Source organism: Centropristis striata, chromosome 6, assembly GCF_030273125.1.
Source record: "Centropristis striata isolate RG_2023a ecotype Rhode Island chromosome 6, C.striata_1.0, whole genome shotgun sequence".
Taxonomy (NCBI): Eukaryota; Metazoa; Chordata; class Actinopteri; order Perciformes; family Serranidae; genus Centropristis; species Centropristis striata.
Window position 1 is genome coordinate 1,559,227 of NC_081522.1, and position 23,968 is coordinate 1,583,194.

Genomic DNA, 23,968 nt, shown 5'->3' on the forward strand with positions numbered 1-23,968 from the left:
TCCTCTATTGTGGCTTAGCAAGCTCAAGCCCCTTTTCAGCCGCAGGATTTTCCTTTCCCCAGGGACCAGGAACCTTTTGAGGAACTTGCTTTTCAACCGCAGGAACCACGATTTCAATTAAGAAGAATTAATAGTTTTTTTCTAGTGCAGTGGTTCCCAACCTTTTTCTTGAGGGGCCCAAATTTTTACCATTGTAATCTTTGGCGACCCCCCATTGTCCATTGCTTCTACGAAGCCGAACTCAATATGACTCTCATGGTACCCTCTCTTTTTCTTTTTGAGATATTCAGCATTTTCGTCTCCCTGACGCTTATTTTTCCATTAGCTCTGTGTTTCTGTTGTTTCGTGAGGTTACCTCTAGGTGAGGTTACCGCTGGGTGAGGTTACCGCTAGGTGAGGTTACCTCTAGGTGAGGTTACCGCTGGGTGAGGTTACCGCTAGGTGAGGTTACCGCTAGGTGAGGTTAGCGCTGGGTGAGGTTAGCGCTAGGTGAGGTTACCGCTAGGTGAGGTTACCGCTGGGTGAGGTTACCGCTGGGTGAGGTTACAGCTAGGTGAGGTTACTGCTGGGTCAGATTACCACTAGGTGAGGTTACCGCTGGGTGAGGTTAGCGCTGGGTGAGGTTACCGCTAGGTGAGGTTACCGCTGGGTGAGGTTAGCGCTAGGTGAGGTTACCGCTAGGTGAGGTTACCGCTGGGTGAGGTTAGCGCTGGGTGAGGTTACCGCTGGGTGAGGTTACCGCTAGGTGAGGTTACTGCTAGGTGAGGTTACCGCTAGGTGAGGTTACCGCTGGGTGAGGTTACCGCTAGGTGAGGTTACCTCTAGGTGAGGTTACCGCTGGGTGAGGTTACCGCTAGGTGAGGTTACCGCTAGGTGAGGTTACGCTGGGTGAGGTTAGCGCTGGGTGAGGTTACCGCTAGGTGAGGTTACCGCTAGGTGAGGTTACCGCTAGGTGAGGTTACCGCTGGGTGAGGTTACAGCTAGGTGAGGTTACTGCTGGGTCAGATTACCACTAGGTGAGGTTAGCGCTGGGTGAGGTTAGCGCTGGGTGAGGTTAGCGCTAGGTGAGGTTAGCGCTGGGTGAGGTTACCGCTAGGTGAGGTTACCGCTAGGTGAGGTTAGCGCTGGGTGAGGTTAGCGCTGGGTGAGGTTACTGCTAGGTGAGGTTACCGCTAGGTGAGGTTACCGCTGGGTGAGGTTACCGCTAGGTGAGGTTACCGCTAGGTGAGGTTACCGCTGGGTGAGGTTAGCGCTGGGTGAGGTTACCGCTAGGTGAGGTTACCGCTGGGTGAGGTTACTGCTGGGTGAGGTTACCGCTGGGTGAGGTTACCGCTGGGTGAGGTTACCGCTAGGTGAGGTTACTGCTAGGTGAGGTTACCGCTGGGTGAGGTTACCGCTAGGTGAGGTTACCGCTGGGTGAGGTTACTGCTAGGTGAGGTTACCGCTAGGTGAGGTTACCGCTGGGTGAGGTTACTGCTAGGTGAGGTTACCGCTGGGTGAGGTTACTGCTAGGTGAGGTTACCACCAGGTGAGGTTACCGCTAGGTGAGGTTACCGCTGGGTGAGGTTACTGCTAGGTGAGGTTACCGCTAGGTGAGGTTACCGCTGGGTGAGGTTACTGCTAGGTGAGGTTACCGCTGGGTGAGGTTACCTATAGGTGAGGTTACCACTAGGTGAGGTTACCTGTGTATACTGCAGGAGGGATGTTACACATGTCCTTATTCTCGCGATATAGCCTTTATTTTTAAATTATTTTATTTAAATAAATGAATAATTTAATGTAGCCCTTATTTAGTTGTTTTTGTCCCACTAATGGATTAAATGGTGACTCATCTATATATAACACATTAGATTTATTACGTCCCTTAAAATCAAGAGGGCTTCGCGACCCCCCGTGGATCATTGGCGCCCCCCTTGGGGGTCAGGCCCCCCTGTTGGGAACCACTGTTCTAGTGCATCCAGTGCTTTTTTGCATGTCAGTGGACTAATTTTTTTTATCGTCACTGACATGCACAATTCATTTTTTTACACTTGGACACAAACAAACAAAAAACAGCTCACTTCACCTATGGCCAAGCCACACCCCCAAACGCTATGAGCCAATCACAGTGCGCATAGCTAACTCAATACACTCGGACATTCTCTGCTTCCACATCCATTGAAATGCATTGGAGTTAGTCCGTTTTCAGTCGTTTTTATGTGTTTTTTTCTTGAGATTTTAAGTTTAAAATGGTCAAACGGTGTGCATGGGGTACACAAGGGCTACACTAGGGCTGGGCGATATGGCCCTAAAAGAATATCACGATATTGCAGGCTATTTTTGCGATAACGATATTCTTGACGATATTACAAAATACTTCGAAAATATATTAAAAATATGATTTTTTTAGTCTGTATAAATAAATAAAAAATGGTAAACAAATCATAAATCAATCAAAAATCTAAAATGTAGTATAAAGTGCAAATCTCACAGTTGCCAAATACAACAAAAATTACTCTTGACTCTTGAGTATTAGCAAATAATAAAAAAATAACCATCTTCATGTAAATTCTGTGCTCTTATTTTGAAAGCTGCATGTGTTAAGCGACAGGAAGTAATAGTAGTTTTTTGTGATTAACACAACTTTAATTGTTAGCAAATGTTAGCTTGCGGCTAACGAACGGCACGAGACTGATACAGACAGGTAGGCACGGCGTCAAGAAGTAGGAATGTTGCACATATCATGATATGCATTTTTTCTACTCATAGAAAAAATATACCGGTATAATCGTGAACGATACGATATGGCACACCCCTAAACACAAGGGCCACACACACAATCACACACACACACACACACACACACACACACACACACACACACAAATGGAAATGTCTCTTACCCAAAAGGCCTCCCAGCAGGTAGACTAAGGTGGACACCTGGACCATACTCTTGAGTTTATGTCCTCGGCTCTGCAGTGCTTTAATATTAGTAGAGTGTGTAAACACACGCACACACAGGGCCGGCCACACAAAGAACACTGGTGTCTGCAACTCTTCAGTGTGTGTTTTCTGTGGGACACACATGGGCTGGAGGCCTTTAGGTCTTCACTGCATTGTTGAGCATTTCTGGAACACGCCAGCAGAGACAGATCCCTGTTTTTCTGGCTCTTGAACTTCTGTTGCTCCTCGCCGCTGATGGTCTAAAGAGATGAGACAACAATCAGTCAGGGAGCCAGTGAGTGAAATTATCAAATTATCAAACAGATGCAGGGAAAACATTGGCAGTCAAACTCAGTAATGGTTTCAAGCCTGAAAAGTCTTGAAATAAAGAATTCCAGATACTTTGACAAAGGGTAACTAACCAGTAAAAAAGTGTACGGTACTTAAAATTCTGACTTCTACATGGAGATTTATGGATGGTATTTCACTTAATTCTTCATTTCTAATACCAGGAATCGATGGGGTTCTTAACACTTAATAGGGCACTCATTGAAATACCTTTGAGAATATCTGAGGATATTACATACAGCCAGAATGTGTAAAAATAAAAATAAAAACATACGGACCCGGGGGAGGGGGGTAATATTTAGAGAAAAAAGTTTACGAGATTAAAGTGGCAAATCTATGAGAAAAAAAATGCGCAGATTTATGAGATTTAAACTGGTAAATCTGCGAGAAAAAACGTTTTTTCCCAACTTTTTTCTTGTAAATCTGCAACTTTTTTTCTTGTAGATTTGCCACTTTAACTTGAAAAAACTTGAACGCTATTTGTACGACTGTTTCTTGCAGATTTCTTAATTTTTCATTTTTACATGGAGGTCAAGGTCAGTAATGTTAATATTATTATATCATTATCATACTGATTGAACAGATGTCATGGTGTCACCGTCTGTGACGTAGCCTGATCTTTGCTGATTAGCTGGAAGAAATCCTTGTGGTTCTACGACTAAACAGAGAGACATGGTGACCCCATTGATATCCACTGAAGTTACCAAATATAGTTATTCGCCTGATAAAGGGTAAAAGAGTCTACAGCCATGCTAACAGATCTGTGGGACTGTACTCTACTACAGTAGTTCTCAACCTTTTTGAGTCGCGACCCCCAAGTTAACATGCATGTTGTCCGCGACCCCCACTCACGCACACGCACAGTTCAGATCACCCAAAAAAGAAACAAAATGACCAAAAGAGTAAACAAATGACCAAAAAAGACACAAAATGACCAGAAAACACAAAATGACCAAAAAAGGACAAAATGAATAAAAAAGGACACAAAATGACCAAAAAAAGACACAAAATGACCAAAAAAGACACAAAATGACCAAAAAAAGACACAAATTGACCAAAAAGGAAACAAATTGAGCAAAAGAGACACAAATTGACCACAAAATGACAAAAACAAGACACAAAATGACTAAAGAAAGACACAAAATGACTAAAAAGAACACAAAATGACCAAAAAAAGACTAAAACACATGAACACTTTAACACAGTAGAGACAGAGCTGACTTCCAAAATGATTTGGTGACCCCCAGAAATCATCTCGCGAACCCCAGTTGGGGTCCCGACCCCAAGGTTGAGAACAGCTGCTCTACTACACAGTGGTACTTTAAGCTTGGCAGGAACAATATAACCGTGTTCCCCTTCTAAGTTTAGCACGTTTTCATAGTAATACCTGTGAATAAACGCTAAACACAAAATTCAGCTGAAGATGAAGGGAGAGCAAAAGTCACCAAACTAATGACCCGTAGTAAGATGTAAACATGTACAAACAAATTGTAATAGCAATCGATTCTATAGTTTCTGAGACATTTGTGTTTGGATCAAAGTGGACCAATTGACTAACTGCCATCTCGAGAGCCACACGGCTAGCAAAACTCAAACTGAATCAATAAATAAAGGTAAAAAATAATAATAAGTACAAAATTGCGTGTCTGTATTTTCTTGACTTTCAAGGGGGCGCTGTTGAGTCATTTTGCCACGCCCATTCACGGGACCACTAGAATACGTAAATTTAAGCGGAGATTTATGTATATTCCAAATGAGGAGTTTTTGAATATGATAAAGTCCCCAAAAAGGCGATTTAAGTTTGGGAATAATAATAATAATAATACTCAGTATGGAGAAATAGTTGTCTCCAGCGAGTTTCTGGTTTCTGCAAGTTCAATTTCAACACGGAATGGAACGAAAACCTGTGGCTGCTGCCAAATAAAATACACGTAACAGCATCAAAAATCAATGGAACAATGAAGAAAGTAACAATAAACAACAATGAACAACACGAAGGAACACGAACATGTGTATGAACAGAGTTCATTCCTGTTTGTTCCTCATATTTGATTTGATTTGATTGTTCTGTTTTTTTCTTAAAGGCCTACTTGGTAGTTCGGAGTTCCCAGAGCTCCCCCTTCAGCTTTGTGGTGTACACTGTAAAAAAAATCTGTTTAATTTACGGTAAAATACCGGCAGCTGTGGTTGCCAGAATTTCACCGTAAAAAATACAGGGAGTTTTCTACTGTAAATTTAAATGTAAAAAACAGCAAAAACTGTAATTTAGACTGAGTAGTGCCTTTATTTTCAGGGTGATTGTGTCCTTGTGACATTATGGTATTTCTCCATTCATTTTACATGAAAAAACTGTGTTTTCTACAGTCTAAAAGTTTTGCATTATTCCTTGATTTACGGTAATTACAAGCATCTACTACGGTGATATTACATTTTTAATTTGACGCCCTATTTCTGATGCAGTTTGACAGTGTTTTACTGTAAATTTTACAAACATTTTTTACAGTGTATATTTCAGAACACTGTCGTAAAAAACTCACTCACAACAGCAGCACTTCTACCTTGGTTCTTTCTTAATACTTGTTTTAAATAGATCTGTATGTTTCATTTTGGGAGACAACTCTACAGTATCATATCCACAGCAGTCTCCTCAGTGCCGCAGTAACCAATCAGAAAGCAGGTTACTGGGAGGTCATTGTATGTGTGTTGCCACGGCAACAAAACGTAACAAATATCAAACATTAAATATGGAACCAGCAACCCTTATAAACATACAATATATAACTAAATAGTACAGACATGCAAAATCAAATTTCAAATAAAAAACACATCAATGTCATTAATTTATTAAATAAAAATTAAATAAAAATCGTATGCCTCTTTTCTATTTGCATCCTTCTGATTTAAATATCAAAATAAACTTTTTCAACAGGTTAATAAATTCTGCCTTTCTTTTCTCCATTTTTGGGAAGGGGTAGCTGGGAGACAGCTCTAGCTTGAGGTTGCTATGACGACTGTCACCGAGGAGCGTTTCTGGGTCCTGTCCTGATTGACGCGCCAAAACAACAGCAGGGCATTGTGGGATTTGTAGTATGAGTGGTAAATGCGCCGTATAATACCGGCTGTAAACTGTGTTATTAAGTTAAGTTAATTATTATGTGTTATTAAGTAGAAAATGCTGCATAGCTCTGCTTTAAAGAAACGTACATTCCAGCCCAGGCCAACACCCAGGACATATCCAGCACTTTAAAAAAAAAAAAAAAGGCAATACGTTAGCTATCATTTCATTCCATGTCATATCTTATCTTATCTTATCTTATCAAACCTGTACCAGCTGCTTACAAGTCATTTTCCAGCATCTGGCCAAGGCACCTGTGCTGATGTTTTCATTTTATTTTGATGGGAAGAATGTATTTGTTTCTTTTCCAGGAGAGTCTAATTGTTCTAGAATGTTTTCTTCTTAAGATCAGTTCTCTTCAGGTCACAGGACTCGTTTTCTGTTCGCTCACTCTGAGGATATATGGGAATATCATCTCTCGTGCATTATACCAATGTTACGCCCATTTTGAAATAATTACAATTAAGCTGTGTTAGACGTGCAACAGGGCTGGTTACACTATAAAACAGGTGTGTCCCTTAAATAAGCTTTTAACATATCCCAATTAATTTTCTATTAACATATCCCAATTTGGGTGATTGGAAGGAACCTGCCAACTTGATTAGCTATAAATTAACGATAAATTAATGGATGAATCGCTACGTTTTAACACATACTCATGTATGTATAAATACATGCATACATGTACAAAATACTATATATATATATATATATATATATATATATATATTATATTATGTTATACATTGATTGTTTGCTTTTACTCTTCCTGTAAGTCGCTTTGGATAAAAGCGTCTGCTAAATTACTAAATGTAAATGTAAATATATATATATATATATATATATATATATATATATATATAAATATAAATATAAATAAATAAATATATATATATATATATATAAATATAAATAAATATATATATATATATATATATATATAAAAATATAAATAAATATATATATATATATATAAATATATATAAAATTAAAAAATTAAAAAATAAAAGTTTGTTATCAAAACAGGCTTTTATATATATATATATATATATATATATATACATATATATAAAAGCCTGTTTTGATAACAAACTTTTATTTTGAAAGGACGAAAAGAGACTTCCTGTCAATCGTAAAACTAAATCAAGTGAGATTAAACTGTAAAGATAACGTCAATGTTTTATGTTTTAGCCCCTGAAGAGACACGAGGTTAGTTTTCACAGTAATCTTCATATTTAAATGTGTTTTGTGTTAAAATAAGTTTTGGATCAAATTAAACCTAGTAATTCATGCTAGCAAGGTTTGATACAGTAAGCTAAGTTTTGCTCAAATTAATACTTGCAATCTGTAGCTTTATCCCATTGTAATTGTCAGCTCAACATTTTTTTTTTTTTACATCTGGTATTTTCTGTAAATGAAGAAACAAATGAATAAACAGTTGTGACAGTTGGGCAGAAGTGTTCAATGCACGTTATTTAATGCACACGATGTCAGATTTCCTCTCTCATGCAGCAGAATGAATACAAGGATGTTGATGCAATTCATAGAGTCGTGGCTCAGGGCCAGATATTGTTGCTACATTGAATGTTGCTTAACGTTGTGCATCACGTCAAGTCTTGTCCCTCAAATACACAGAATCCTAAAAGGATCTACTTTAGGCTGAGCTTATGAATCCGTGCTGAGCAGGAACTTTTAACACATTTAAATGTGTTTTGTGGTTAAATAAGGATCAAATTAAACCTCGTAATTCATGCTAGCAAGGTTTGATACAGTAAGCTAGTTTTGCTCAAATTAATACTCTTGTATTTCTGTGTGTTTTATAATTATTATTGCAACTTTCACTTTGCAAACTGTAGCTTTTTCCAACTTCATTCTCAGCTCGTTGGCTTATTGACGTACGGCTGCAGAACTGAGTTTCAGTTCAGTGATTCTGATACGCAGGCTCCGTTTACATGATGACGGTCTGAACAGACGACGCAAAAGTGGCGTCGCGTCTTCACTTTTTATTCCTCGTTTAGACGAGCGTTTTCAGGAGGAAATCTGCTGCATACGGTGACGCAAAAGTGTGTGGAATTGGATTGTATGCAGCCAGGCGGCATCACTTAAAGCCATAAGAGCATCTTTGGCCATGCAGAAGTTTTCACACCACACATTTTCATCAGCTACTCCTTCCACAAAGTTCTCCACCATCACTAGATCTCCCAGGTCTCCTCCAAAGCCGTCTGGCTGGTTTTTGGCCATTTTGCATCTTTTTGTGGTCAATTTGTGTCTTTCTTTGGTTATTTTGCATCTTTTTCGGTCATTTAGTGTCTTTTTTGCTCATTTTGTGTCTCTTTTTTTGCTTATTTTGCGTCTTTTTGTGGTCAATTTTTGTCTTTGGCCATTCTGTGTATTTTTTTTGTCATTTTGTGTCTTTTTCCGTTATTTTGTGTCTTTTTTTGGCTATTTTGCATCTTTTTTTGTCCATTTGTGTCTTTTTGGTCAATTTGTGTCTTTTTGTGGTCAATTTGTGGTCAATTTGGGTCTTTTTTTGTCAATTTGTGTCTTATTTTGTCCATTACTCCTCCTTCCACAAAGTTCTCCTCCATCACTAGATCTCCCAGGTCTCGTTCACAGCCGTCTGGCTCCTCCCACCAATCGCTGCATCCAGAATGTGATGGAGGTAATTCCAGATCCTTCTCTGTTCACTAATACTATCTGTACATATCCTGGACATTTGGTGGAAAGACTCCTGTAAGTTTATTAGAGCTGCCAGAGCAGCTTGAAGGTCCCACCATGGAAATAATCCCACGTTTCTTTATTTCCTGTCCTGGAGCATGTATGTGACGTAAACACATACGTGACGTGAGCAGATCAGATCAGAGTTTTGTGTCTTGTCAGTGTAGACCAGCTATTCTCAACCTTGGGGTCGGGACCCCAATTGGGGTCGCGAGATGATTTCTGGGGGTCGCCAAATCATTTTGGAAGTCAGCTCTGTCTCCACTGTGTTAAAGTGTTCATGTGTTTTAGTCTTTTTGGTCATTTAATGTCTTTTTTTTGGTCATTTTGTGTCTTTTTTAGATCATTTTGTGTGTTTTTTGGTCATTTTGTTTCCTTTTTCTGGTCATTTTCTGTCTTTTTTTTTAGTCATTTTGTGTTTTTTTGGTAATTTTGTTTCTTTTTTGGGTCATTTTGTGTCTTTTTTGATCATTTTGTGGTCAATTTGTGTCTTTTTTGATCATTTTGTGGTCAATTTGTGTCTTTTTTGGTCATTTTGTTTCCTTTTTTTAGTCATTTTGTGGCTTTTTTGGGTGATCTGAACTGTGCGTGTGAGATTCTGTTCAGTGAGCGGGGGTCGTGGATAACATGCATGTTTATTTGGGGGTCGCGACTCAAAAAGGTTGAGAACTACTGGTGTAAACGACACGCTACGGCGGAGAGGATTTAACTTTTCCACTTTGGAAGGTGGTTTCAGATTTTTGCGCCTTTAAGCCCCAAAAACGGCGTCACCGTCTAAACGAAAGGCACTTTTGATAAAATATTTTGTCGTTTTTACCTGCAAGCGTCCTCGTGTAAGTCACAGTCACAGTCAGAGATCAAATTTGAAAATACACAGATGACTAAAAATTCCACGTGGTCGACCAAATTCTTACCGACCATTAATCCATCATGGATTTATTATTCCCATCCCTGGACCTGGTGCCCTTTGAACTCTCTGCCATATGTCACAATAGTCGGAGTAGTTTTCAGCATCATTAACTTTAGCAGATGGACGGAGGCAGTTACAGAGTTACACTAATTGTTAGTGATTGTGAGTTGTGTCTCTGTTTAAAGTCATTGTCAAGGATCCATTGACAGTGTGGATGTAGGAGACAGAGGTTATGGTTGTAATAGCAACTCTCAACATCTGGAAGATATTACCTGAAGGAAGCACATGTTCTTCACATGGACACAAACACACACACTGTAACACATGCCCTATCACTATGACACATATGCCCTATCACTATGACATATGTCCCTGTTTCCGTGTCATTAATTCAGTCACAGTGGCCTGTCTTGACTGACCTTTGACCTCCTATACAAAACAATGCCTGATATATCATTATCTGTCAGAAGTGATACCTGAATTTATTGAAAAAATTGGCAAAAATGGATTACATATGTCTCTACCATAAAACCGGATTTCAGGTAATCTCAGATTGGACGATCAGAATACTTTCATTTCTTTGTACCTTTCCCCTTTTTATTTTATTTTATTTTATTTATTCGTTTATTTTTGGGTGTTTTCCAATCCCCTTTTGTGCACTTTTACTTTTTTCTTTGATATTTTCTGTATTTGTCTATAGGTCTTCATGTTGATTGTTTGTTTGTTCATTTGAAAAACCAATAAAACGTAAATTACAAAAAAAAGAAGTGATACCTGAATAGTATTGCACTAATAATAATAATGTGCTTTGAAATCCAATAGATAAATTCAGGTTTTCAATCAAATACAAGTGTTTGATATTACAATCAATTTAAAATCTGTGTTTTATATTTGGAAGAAACCTGCCAACTCGATTATCTATAACGTTAACAATCAATTAATCAATTAATCGCTATGGTTTTATACATGGTCCATTATGTATAACAAAATAAATGCAAAATTATATATATATATATATATATACTCTGTGTATATATATATATATATATATATATATATATATATACTAGTACTCTGCAAAATTTTTAGGCCTGTTTTGATAATGGAGACTTTTATTTTGAAAGGACAAACAGAAACTTCCTATCAACTAACTTAGATACTGTAAAGATAATGTCCAGGATTTCAATGTTTTAGCCACTGAAGAGGCATGAGGTTAGTTTTCACAGTAATTTTGCGTATGTAAGTATATTTTGTGTTCAAATATGTTTTGGATAAAATTAAATTCAGTAATTAATGCAATATAGGTTTAATACAGTAAGGTAGGGTTGCACACATTAATACTCTTGTATTTCTGTGTGTTTTAAAAATGTTATTGCAACTTTCAGTTTGCAAACTGTAGCTTTATCCAACTTAATTCAACTTTTTTTTTTTTTTACATCTGGTATTTTCTGTAAATGAAGAAACAAATGAATAAACAGTTATGACAGTTGCGAAGAAGCAGAGTTCAATGCACGTCATTTAATGCATACAATGTCGGATTTCCTCTGTGTATAAATACATGCATACATGTACAAAATACTATATATATATATATATACATATATATATATATGGGCTTATATATAATGGGCTTATATATTCATATATAGGCTTATATATATATATATATATATATATATATATATATATAAGCCTGTGTTGATAACAAACTTTTATTTTGAAAGGACGAAAAGAGACTTCCTGTCAATCGTAAAACTAAATCAAGTGAGATTAAACTGTAAAGATAACGTCAATGTTCAATGTTCAATGTTTTATGTTTTATGTTTTAGCCCCTGAAGAGACATGAGGTTAGTTTTCATAGTAATCTTCATATTTAAATGTGTTTTGTGTCAAAATAAGTTTTGGATCAAATTAAACCTAGTAATTTATGCTAGCAAGGTTTGATACAGTAAGCTAAGTTTTGCTCAAATTAATACTTGCAATCTGTAGCTTTATCCAACTTAATTGTCAGCTCAACTTTTTTTTTTAACATCTGGTATTTTCTGTAAATGAAGAAACAAATGAATAAACAGTTGTGACAGTTGGGCAGAAGAGTTCAATGCACGTTATTTAATGCACACAATGTCAGATTTCCTCTCTCATGCAGCAGAATGAATACAAGGATGTTGATGCAATTTATAGAGTCGTGGCTCAGAGCCAGATATTTTTGGTACATTGAATGTTGCTTAAAGTTGTGCAACACAAGTCTTGTCCCTCAAATACACAGAATCCTAGAAGGATCAAGTTTAGGCTGAGCTCATGAATCCATGCTGAGCAGGAACTTGCACATTTAAATGTGTTTTGTGGTTAAATAAGGATCAAATTAAACCTCGTAATTCATGCTACTCTGTAAAAAATGTCTGTAGAAATAACAGTAAAACTCTGTCAAATACATCAGAAATAGGGCGTAAAATTAAAAAATGTATATCACCGTATTAGACACTTTTAATTACCGTAAATCAAGGAATAGCACAAAAATTTTACTTTTTTCTGTCATAAACTTGAAGAAACACAAAATTTCGCTGTAAAAATATAACATTTCAATGCAAAATTTACAAAATGACACAAAATGAGAAGAAAAAAAACCCCACAGAAGACATAAAAATGACAAAAAAAGACACAAAATATCTAAAACAGACACAAAAAAGACACATAAATGACACCAATGACAAAAAAGACACAAAATTACCAAAAAAAGACACAAAATAACTAAAAAAACACACAAATGACCAAAAAAGACACAAAATTACCAAAAAAAGACACAAAATAACAAAAAAAGATATAAATGACCAAAAAAGACACAAAATTACCAAAAAAAGACACAAAATAACTAAAAAAAGACTTGAAGAAACACAAAATTTCGCTGTAAAAATATAACATTTTCATGCAAAATTTATGGAGAAATACCATGATGTGGGAATGAATGACACAATTACCCTAAAAATAACAGGATTATTCAGTCTAAATGACAGTTTTGCTGATGTTTCCATTTAAATTTAGAATAGAAAATCCACTCACTGTATTTTTACGGTGAAGTTCTGGCAACCACAGCTGCCGGTAATTTTCCGTAAATTAAACAGATAATTTTTTACAGTGTAGCATGGTTTGATACACTGTAACAAATTGCTGTAAGAAAACAGCCAAATTGTGACAGTAACATACTGTTTTTCATTAAAATTGTATTATACTGTAGAAAACAATGCATTTTGGGCAATATTTGTAGGTAGCTTGCCGTTTCCCATAAAATATATGATATGATATTTTCTACTAAGTCTCTTCTTGTACACATTTGTAATGCCTGTATTTTACTTAAATGGTAAATTGGTAAATTAAGGTATATTAAAATGACTGAGGTTATTGTGAAGACAGCGCTTAATTCATAGTAATTGGCTTTCAGACAGTAATATGCTCTATTTACAAAAGATGACTGCATTGTATACTGCAACAATATTGCAACTAGCTTCAGCACTATACTGTGTTTTAGTCTACTGTAAAAATACATGAAATGCAGGATTTTACTGTAATTCACTATGTGGTTTTATGACAGTACCATGGTGTAAAGTAGATAACAGTAAGGGAACTTTAAAATTAACAGTAAAATACTGGCAACCCTGCTGCCAGTATTTTACTGTTAATTTACAAGACAATTGTTTACAGCATGGGTCTCAAACTCGTGGCCCGCGTGCCAATTGCGGCCCTCATGACGATATTTTGTGGCCCCCACCTTGATATGAAAGTTTAATGAGTTTTATATAAATGGCACTTTACCGTGTTGTCTGTGGAAGGTCCCTTTAATTACTTTTTTTGTAATTTTGTGTCTTTTTTTTTTTTATAATTTTGTGTCTTTTTTAATAATTTTGTGTCTTTTTTTAATAATTGTTTTTTTTTTAGAAAAAAAATAATTGTATGTTTTTGTTTTTTTTAAAGTATGTCTTTTTTGGTGATTCTGTGTCTTTTTTGGTCATTTTGTTTCTTTTTTTAAGTAATTTAGTTTTTTCTGTCATTTTGTGTCTTTTTTAAATAATTTTGTCTTTTTTGGTAATTCTGTGTATTTTTTGGTCATTTTGTGTCTTTTTTTAATTTTGTGTCTTTGTCATTTTGTGTCTTTTTTTTATAATTTTGTGTCTTTTTTTGGTAATTCTGTGTATTTTTTGGTCATTTTGTGTATTTTTGTCATTTTGTTTTTTTTTGTAATTTTGTGTCTTTTTTGGTAATTGTGTGTCTTTTGTGTCTTTTTGTAATACTTTTGTCTTTTTTTGTCATTTTGTGTCTTTTTTGTCATTTGTGTCATTTTTGTAATTTTGTGTCTTTTTTGGTAATTCTGTGTCCTTTTTTGGTCATTTTGTTTCTTTTTGGGTCATTTCGTGTCTTTTTTTTTAATAATTTTGTCTTTTTTGGTAATTCTGTGTATTTTTTGGTCATTTTGTGCCTTTTTGCCATTTTGTGTCTTTTTTGTCATTTTGTGTCTTTTTTGTCATTTTGTGTCTTTTTTTTTGTCATTTTGTGTCTTCTTTTGGTCATTTTGATACTGCCTCCAGCGGCCCCCAAGTAATTTGAGTTTGAGACCCCTGGTTTACAGTGTACAGTAAGCTAGTTTTGCTCAAATTAATACTCTTGTATTTCTGTGTGTTTTATAATTATTATTGCAACTTCTTGCAAAGTCTCGTCCCTCAAATACACAGAATCCTAGAAGGATCAAGTTTAGGCTGAGCTCATGAATCCGTGCTGAGCAGGAACGTGGAAACACAGAATGTCACTTTAGACCATGGGTCTCAAACTCGCGGCCCGCGGGCCAATTGTGGCCCTCGTGACGATATTTTGTGGCCCCCACCTTGATATGAAAGTTTAATGTGAGTTTTATATGAATGGCACTTTACCGTGCTGTGTTTGGAAGGTCCCATTCTGTGTCTTTTTGGTAATTTTGTGTCTTCTTTAAAATAATTTAGTGTCTTTTTTTAATTATTGTGTCTTTTTTTTAAATAATTTTGTGTCTTTTTTTTGTAATTTTGTGTCTTTTTAAAAATAATTTTGTGTCTTTTTTGGTAATTCTCTGTATTTTTGGTCAATTTGTGTCTTTTTTTTAAGTAATTTAGAGTTTTTTCAGTAATTCTGTGTCTTTTTCTGTAATTTTGTGTCTTTTTTGGTCATTTTTTGTCTTTTTTTTTGGTCATTTTGTGCCTTTTTTGTCATTTTGTGTCTTTTTGAGTAATTTTGTGTTTTTTCAGTCATTTTGTGTCTTTTTCTGTACTTTTGTGTCTTTTTTGGTCATGTTTTGTCTTTTTTTGGTCATTTTGTGTCTTTATCAGTCACTTTGTGTCTTTCTGTAATTTTGTGTCTTTTTGTGGTCATTTTGTGTCTTTGTGGGTCATTTTATGTCTTTTTTTTAAAGTCATTTAGAGTTTTTTCAGTAATTCTGTGTCTTTTTCTGTAATTTTGTGTCTTTTTTGGTCATTTTTTGTCTTTTTTTTTGTCATTTTGTGCCTTTTTTGTCATTTTGTGTCTTTTTGAGTAATTTTGTGTCTTTTTTTGGTCATTTTGTGTCTTTATCAGTCATTTTGTGTCTTTCTGTAATTTTGTGTCTTTTTGTGGTCATTTTGTGTCTTTGTGGGTCATTTTATGTCTTTTTTTTAAAGTCATTTTGTGTCTTTGTGGGTCATTTTATGTCTTTTTTTTAAAGTCATTTTGTGTTTTTTCAGTCATTTTGTGTCTTTTTTTGTAATTTTGTGTCTTTTTTTTGGTCATTTTGATACTGCCTCCAGCGGCCCCCAGGTAATTAGAGTTTGAGACCCCTGCTTTAGACGCATCTTAACGCAGTTCACACTTCACAGCAAGCATGAAAGCGTGATCGCCTTTCATCCACTCTGTTCATTTCACAGTGTCAGAGAGGTGCTGTGTCAGCTCTCTGATCTCTGGAGACAGTGGTTTGTAGTGTGGTCCTGCAGTGCGTTATATTAAAGGGTCTTTCTGATATATTCCTAACCCCGTGTTGAGCGGAATATTAGAAACGTCTTAGGAGGGAGGGAGGGAGAGAGGAGGCATTCCCCGTATGATTCAGAGGCTGTCACACCCACCGCATGCTTCCTCCGCTCTCATCAATAATGTTCCGATCCCGAGGAAAGTCCAGGAACGCTCAGGAATGCTTCTGATGTTCCGGTTGGGAAACACAGGGGATAAACTGTATAACCTCTGGTGGACAATGTGAGACTCACTCAGACAAACATTGGGACAGAAGCTTTATCTTTCACTTTAACCCTATCAAGCCTGAACCATGAAATAATTGCCAGAAAATTATTATTTTTTAAAAACCAAGTGCTTATTAACCTGCTGACGAATTTTAAAAAATAAATAAATTGCATATATGAATTCTAATTTGTATCATATTTGATACATCAGGTCTTTTTCAATCTCACAGATTGTTTTTCTTGAACTAACAAAAACATATAAAACCTAACATTTTTAACCTATTAACTTTGACTTTTGACTTTTCCTTTTTCCTCATACATGCAAAATACATATTTTTTCCATATAACATCATAACATCATACATCAGCTGATATTAAGTTTTTTAATGCAGCAATAACTGATCCACTCGTGGAACCTGCATATCATTTTTGCTACATCTGATATTTTTGTGCAATTTGATGCTCAGTTTGTTTATCTTCAACACATGTATACATCAGGTTTTTGATGATGTAGAGGTCTCAAAAATTACTGTATCTAATATGATACACTTGGCTTTATAGGGTTAACTACACTGTAAGACTTTGCTGTAAATTTACAGTCAAATTCTAACAGTAACTAGCTGTATTATGATTGTACAGTATATTGCTGTGAAAGCAATGCATTGTGGGAGTTTTCATGATTGCTCAGGCATTCTAACGGTCAAAATGATATTTTTACAGGAACTTACGGTTTTCAGCTGAGCATGTCGGGAAAATAAAGCTGTTATTTTCGAAAAAGAAGAAAGGTTTTATTCCATTTTTGTCCAGGCTGAAATAATCACAATGTGTTGTTTTTTCAGTTATACTAATATAGAGTTTTCATGGATTAGTTGTAACATAATTTAGAGTTAAACATTTAAACGTCACGCTATTTTTTTTCTTCATTTCGAGACAGTTTGTCAGTAAACAAACCTGTATTTCTATAAAACAGTAGAGGTACTGTAAGTTTTACAGTAACTTACTGGCGAAACTGCTGCCAGTAATTTACTGTAATTTTACAGTAAAAAGTTTTACAGTGTAACACAGTGTATGATGATTATGTGTCAGCAGTACACTGCAAAAAAAAAGGGGCGTCTAAAAATAAGATAAAAACAGTAAATCTGAGGGAAATGATCTTGCTGCATGGACAAAATGCAATAAAAATCAACACAATATGAAATATGATAAATTACATAAGCCAGTAAAAGGACAAAGCAAACAAGTTCTTCAACATAAGAAATAAAATGACTAAAACAACAATATACCTTTCATAATGTACTTTATTACCCGTGTCTTTTTTTTTTATTATCTACTGCTGATTTTAATGAGTTTTTCTCTTTCTTGTTTCTGGTTTCTGTAGCACTTTGAGATTTCTGTATGAAAAGTGCTTTACAAATAAAATGTATTATTATTATTATTATTATTATTATTATTATTATTATTACAGATAATTTCACTTGACAAGATTTCTTAAATTAAGATTGTTAAATCTAGAAATAAGCATGTTGAACGCTTAAAATAAGAAAATAACTCTTAAAACAAGATAAATGATCCAACACTTCTAAATCTAAAGTTTTTTTTATCTTGGTAACAAATAATTTGCAGGTCACTCTGCTCCGGCCAGTTCATCTTAATAATTCATCTTGTTTTAAGAGTTAATTTCTTATTTTAAGTGTCCAACATGCTTATTTCTAGATTTAACAATCTTAATTTAAGAAATCTTCTCAAGGTAAATTATCTGTCCATGCAGCAAGATCATTTCCCTCAGATTTACTGTTTTTATCTGGTTTTTAGACACCTTTTTTGCAGTGTACACTGTAAAAAATGTTTGTAAAAATTACAGTAAAACACTGTCAAACTGCATCAGAAATAGGGCGTAAAATTAAAAATGTAATATCACCGTAGTAGATGCTTGTAATTACCGTAAATCAAAGAATAATGCAAAACTTTTAGACTGTAGAAAACACAGTTTTTTCATGTAAAATGAATGGAGAAATACCATAATGTCACAAGGACACAATCACCCTGAAAATAAAGGCACTACTCAGTCTAAATTACAGTTTTTGCTGATTTTTACATTTAAATTTACAGGAGAAAACTCCCTGTATTTTTTACGGTGTAGTTCTGGCAACCACAGCTGCCGGTATTTTACCCTAAATTAAACAGATTTTTTTTGCAGTGTATTCTTCATAGATTAAAAAGGCATTTAAACATGTCTCAGTACTCACTTAATATTTATACCCTCTATTTATCCAGATAATAAACATTCGATGAGTCATCCCTTCTTTTCCTGTTTCCCTCACTCACTCTTTCGTTCCTGCTTTCTTCAGTGGCGGTTCTAGACCAGTTTTACTGTGGGGGCCAAGGAGGGGCCAGTGTTTAATCAGAGGGGCACATTAGCACATGAAAAAATGGCAAAGATGATATTTAAGCATTCAAAATCTTTGAATGTCTTGAAAAAGACACAAAATGACCAAAAAAGACACAAAATGAGAAGAAAACCCCCCCCCACAGAAGACATAAAAATGACAAAAAAAGACACAAAATATCTAAAAAAGACACATAAATGACACCAATGACAAAAAAGACACAAAATTACCAAAAAAAAGACACAAAATAACTAAAAAAAGACACAAATGACCAAAAAAGACACAAAATTACCAAAAAAAGACACAAAATAACTAAAAAAAGACATAAATGACCAAAAAAGACACAAAATTACCAAAAAAAGACACAAAATAACAAAAAAAAGACACAAATGACCAAAAAAGACACAAAATTACCAAAAAAATACACAAAATAACAAAAAAAAAGACACAAAATAACTAAAAAAAGACACAAATGACCAAAAAAGACACAAAATGACCAAAAAAAAGACACAAAATAACTAAAAAAAGACATAAATGACCAAAAAAGACACAAAATTACCAAACAAAAGACACAAAATAACTAAAAAAAGACATAAATGACCAAAAAAGACACAAAATAACTAAAAAAAGACACAAATGACCAAAAAAGACACAAAATTACCAAAAAAAGACACAAAATAACTAAAAAAAGACACAAAATTACCAAAAAAAGACACAAATGACCAAAAAAGACACAAAATGACTTACAAAGACATGTAAAGACATGAAAAGGATTCAAAAATGATCAAAATAGCCCTTTAAGACTCCAGCGAGTTAAACTATTATACAATGTAACATTCTGGGTTCCTTTTGTGTACAATGAGATACTGTTTCATTGTTATAAAATGATCATTTTATTATTAATTTGACACAGGGGCCACAGCAGGCCCTGGCTATCTTCCCTGTCATCAAATCTTTAAATTCCTCCTCATCTCTCTCTCACACTCCGTCTCTTCGTCGGGATTTTGCCAAACTCAACAGCTGCGAGTCACACCTCAGCGAGCCAGCAGCTGGCTAGCTCCATGACTGATGGATTGTGCCACCAGTGGTGAGGCCGTAGTGGCCGGCAGCCAAGTGGCAGCAGAGATCAACAAATGACTAAATCCAACTGAAGGTTTCATAGTCGGCAAAAATGGAACACGTGTAGGTTGTAATTACAGCATGTGTGGTCAAGTCACCACACGGTAGAGAAAAAAACCACAGCTAGTTTTCATTTAGTGTCATTTAGTTCCAGTAAGAGTGCAGGATGATTTAACAAGGACAGTAGAGAATGATTAGTGAAAGAGCGTGATGCTTTACAGGCAATTTCCTTTCTAAGTGCCCTGTTGGTTTCTATTATAGCTCCAATCTGTGCATCTGCATGATTTAGAAAAAAAATACATTTAACTGCAAATGGTTTCACTTAACGTAATTTATTGTCCCATAAACTGTCATTGACATCGTAACACATGTGATACTGATGCACAAGGCAGCGTTAAGCATCTGTATGAGCTGCAGCAGGCCTCCCATTCACTGTAATGGGAGTCAATATTCCCACGGCCCATTTTAAAACAGTAGTTCTCAACCTTTTTGAGTCGCGACCCCCAATTTAACATGCATGTTGTCCGTGACCGCCGCTCACTGGGCAGAATCTCACACGCACAGTTCAGATCACCCAAAAAAGAAACAAAATGGCCTAAAAAAGACACAAATTGACCACAAAATGATCAAAAAAGACACTAAATGATCAAAAAAGACACAAAATGACCAAAAAAGACACAAAATGACCCAAAAAAGAAACAAAATTACCAAAAAAGACACAAAATGACTTAAAAAATACACAAAATGACAAAAAAATACACAAAATGACAAAAAAAAAGAAATAAAATGACAAATAAAGTCACAAATTGACCACAAAATGATCAAAAAAGACACAAAATGACCAGAAAAGACACAAAATTACCCAAAAAAGAAACAAAATTACCAAAAAAGACACAAAAGGACTAAAAAAAAAAATGACAAAAAAAAGAAATAAAATGACCAATAAAGTCACAAATTGACCACAAAATGATCAAAAAAGACACAAAATGACCCAAAAAAACGCAAAATGACCAGAAAAGACACAAAATGACCAGAAAAGACACAAAATGACCAAAAAAAGAAACAAAATTACCAAAAAAAGACACAAAATGACTAAAAAAATACACAAAATGACAAGAAAAAGAAATAAAATGACCAATAAAGTCACAAAATGATTAAAAAAAAAAAAAAAAAGACACAAAAAAAGACACAAAATGACCAAAAAAAAGACATTAAATGACCAAAAAGACTAAAACACATTAACAAATGAACACTTTAACACAGTGGAGACAGAGCTGACTTCCTAAATGATTTGGCGACCCCCAGAAATCATCTCGCGACCCCAATTGGGGTCCAGACCCCAAGGTTGAGAACAGCTGTTTTAAAAGACCTTAATGTGAGTATGGAGCCAACATGTTCATAAATGAAAAACCAATGTAGCTACCTAGATTTTTTTGGCAGATTTTTTAGTGTTTGAATCCTAGGATTAGTTTTTTTTTCACTTCTCTGATATTACTATGTACATAAACATAATATATTTTGATATTCAGATTTTACTTTCTCAAAATTGTATTAATCAATCTCTTCCAAAGACAGTTCAATTCATAAAAATGTAACCACCATTAACAGAGGCTTGTGTCTGAAAACAACTTCATGACCGACCATGAATAATTACATACATAGAATTAATATCATATAGCTCTTCATATAGCTTCCACTCTTGAAATAGATGAGCTAATTCCAGGTTTAAACATGTAAAGGAGCAACCCTGATTCACAAATAGCTGTTTACAATCTGCCGGCCAGGATGCTCACCTGACCAGACACAAAAACCTCACAACATGTTAGATTTCTTGCGTATGTGCACAGATAAATAAGCATAAAATCTGCATTTTCTAACCTGCTTTCGCCCTGAAAATGACAGAATCTGTGACAAATCCTCTCTAACCTCAACCTTGTCTCTGTAAATCTAAACCTCAGACTAATTCTAATCCTGAACCTTTTAACCCAGCAGTCTGTCTTCACTGTCCTTATGCTGAAATAAAGTCATCACAGGAGGTCCAAAACTTCAGAGCACACACACACACACACACACACACACACACACACAAGTAGCATAACGCATAAAGCCCCTAACCCCAACCCTTAGCCCATCACTAACCCGAGCATAATCCTGATTCTAATCTGATTCTAACCCTTGACACCAACTCCCAAACTTCAAACAGGCATTTGTAGGGACTGGGGACCGGCCGTAAAGGTCCTCACAGGGAAAATACAAACATTGGTGCTCATAAAGATAGATTCACAAGTACACTGACACACAAACACACATTGCTGGGGGCTGACTCACCACACACACTCTTCTATTTCCTCTTGCCCTTCCTTGTTGCCAATAGCCAATATATACTGTTGACCAGAGGAGCCTATATATATGACTATATGACCTATATGAGTCATATATAGGCAGGACATCTAATTTTACATGGATAGAGGTCCTGCAGACTCTTCAGCATGCAGGGACCAGAGGGAAACCTGCTGGATTTGCATATTCTGGCCAAAAATGTTCATTCAAGTGCATATAAAAACCACAGCATGTTGGAAAAGACATGAACTTCTCTCACTGGGTTTAAAAGAAATAGTTAATTAATATTTTGGGAAGACTTTTTAAATTGTATCCCCCATTCTACACTGTAAAAAATATTTGTAGAAATTACAGTAAAACACTGTCAAATTGCATCAGGAATGGGGCGTAAAATAAAAAATTGTGTATCACCGTAGTGGACACTTTTAATTACCGTAAATCAAGGAATAGCACAATTTTTACTTTTACTGTCATGAACTGTAGGAAACGCACAGTTTTGCTGTAAAAATATAACATTTTCATGTAAAGTTAATGGAGATTTGCTATGATGTGTGAATGAATGACACAATTACCCTAAAAAATAACGAGAATATTCAGTCTAAATTAGTTTTTGCTGATATTTAAATTTACAGTAGAAAACCCCACTCACTGTATTTTTTACGGTGAAGTTCTGGCAACCACAGCTGCCGGTAATTTACCGTAAATTTAACAGATTATTTTTTTACAGTGTAAGGAGACTGGTTTTTACTCAAAACCAGCAGCAGGACCAGTTGTCAGTTGTGAATCCTGAAATCTCTCACTCCTACGTTGTGTTGAAATTGTCTGATATATATTATATATATATATATATATATATATATATATATATATATATATATATATATATATATTGTCCGTTATATTGTCTGGCTGCGCACTTGCTGTGAGGATCCGACTCCCCTGTGGATCAATATCTCCTCACCTGATCGTGCATGATGTATAGCAGATGCTGCAAGCGTTCAGACGTCAACACTGGTTGCATAACATCATGCAACCAGAACTATTTGCATTATAAACCTTATCAGCTGCTACTGTCCGCTGCCAAAAAGCAAAGAACAGCTTGCAATAATGACGAAAGTGAAAGTAAAGGAGGCTACTGCAGGTCAACGGCCACCTGCGACCAGTCACATACGTCACACGTGTTACCAAAAAGTTAAATAAATTAAAATCTACACCTAAGAGGTGTCACACACACACACACACACGCACCTTAAGAGTCCTCTTTGCACCGGCTCCGGGATGCGTAATAGGCTATATCCGCTCCGAGGAGGCACTTGTAACGAATCCGTGGTAAATTGGAATTAGAAAAGCAGAACCAGTAGGCGTCCAGTGATGAAAGTCGCATGTAAAAACCAGTAAGTGAAGTCCTTTAGTGGCTCTACATCCACGCAGCTGTAGTGCGCTCCGCCTGTGTGTGCCGCCAAGTGCGCAACTGGCTGCTGACTGGCCCGCAGCTGCTCCCAGTCACCTCCAAGCCGCACACACGCACACAAGTACAGGCGGATTTCAAAATAAAAGCACACAGCCTCTCTCTCTCTCTCCCTCTCTCTCTCTCTCTCTCTCTCTCTCACACACACTCTCTCTCACACACACACACGCACTTTTTGAGTATTTCAAAATTAATACATTTTAGCTTTTTAACCGCGTGAGTTTTGTGGTCTTCTGTGTTTTTTTTATTTGTTTTACTACGTTTAACTACGTCTTTTATTTATTTTATTGTATTATGGAAATGTCATATAAAAGCCTCAGAGAGAGAGGGCAAAGGAGGTCTGACAAAACTCTTTAAAACTATTGTAAAACGATTTGAAAATATCAGATTTGCGTGAGTTTTGTGGTCCTCTGTGTCTTT

At 35.7% G+C, this 23,968-nt stretch overlaps 1 protein-coding gene across 3 annotated transcripts in view; it reads right to left on the reverse strand.

The window, feature by feature from the left end:
• il34 (interleukin 34) overlaps nt 1–23,596 on the reverse strand; it is an 82,965-nt gene extending 59,369 nt beyond the window's left edge. For 2 of the 3 annotated variants that reach the window (XM_059334483.1, XM_059334484.1), the window contains exons 1-2: nt 23,329–23,596; nt 2,883–3,182 (exon numbers count right to left, since the gene is read on the reverse strand). In XM_059334483.1, coding sequence (XP_059190466.1) covers nt 2,883–3,066 — 184 coding nt within the window. In that variant the 5' untranslated portion in view covers nt 3,067–3,182; nt 23,329–23,596. Of the gene's footprint in view, nt 1–2,882; nt 3,298–23,328 lie in introns of those variants that run through there. The other variant, XM_059334485.1, reaches the window with a different exon arrangement.
• Between the last annotated feature and the right edge of the window lie 372 nt (nt 23,597–23,968).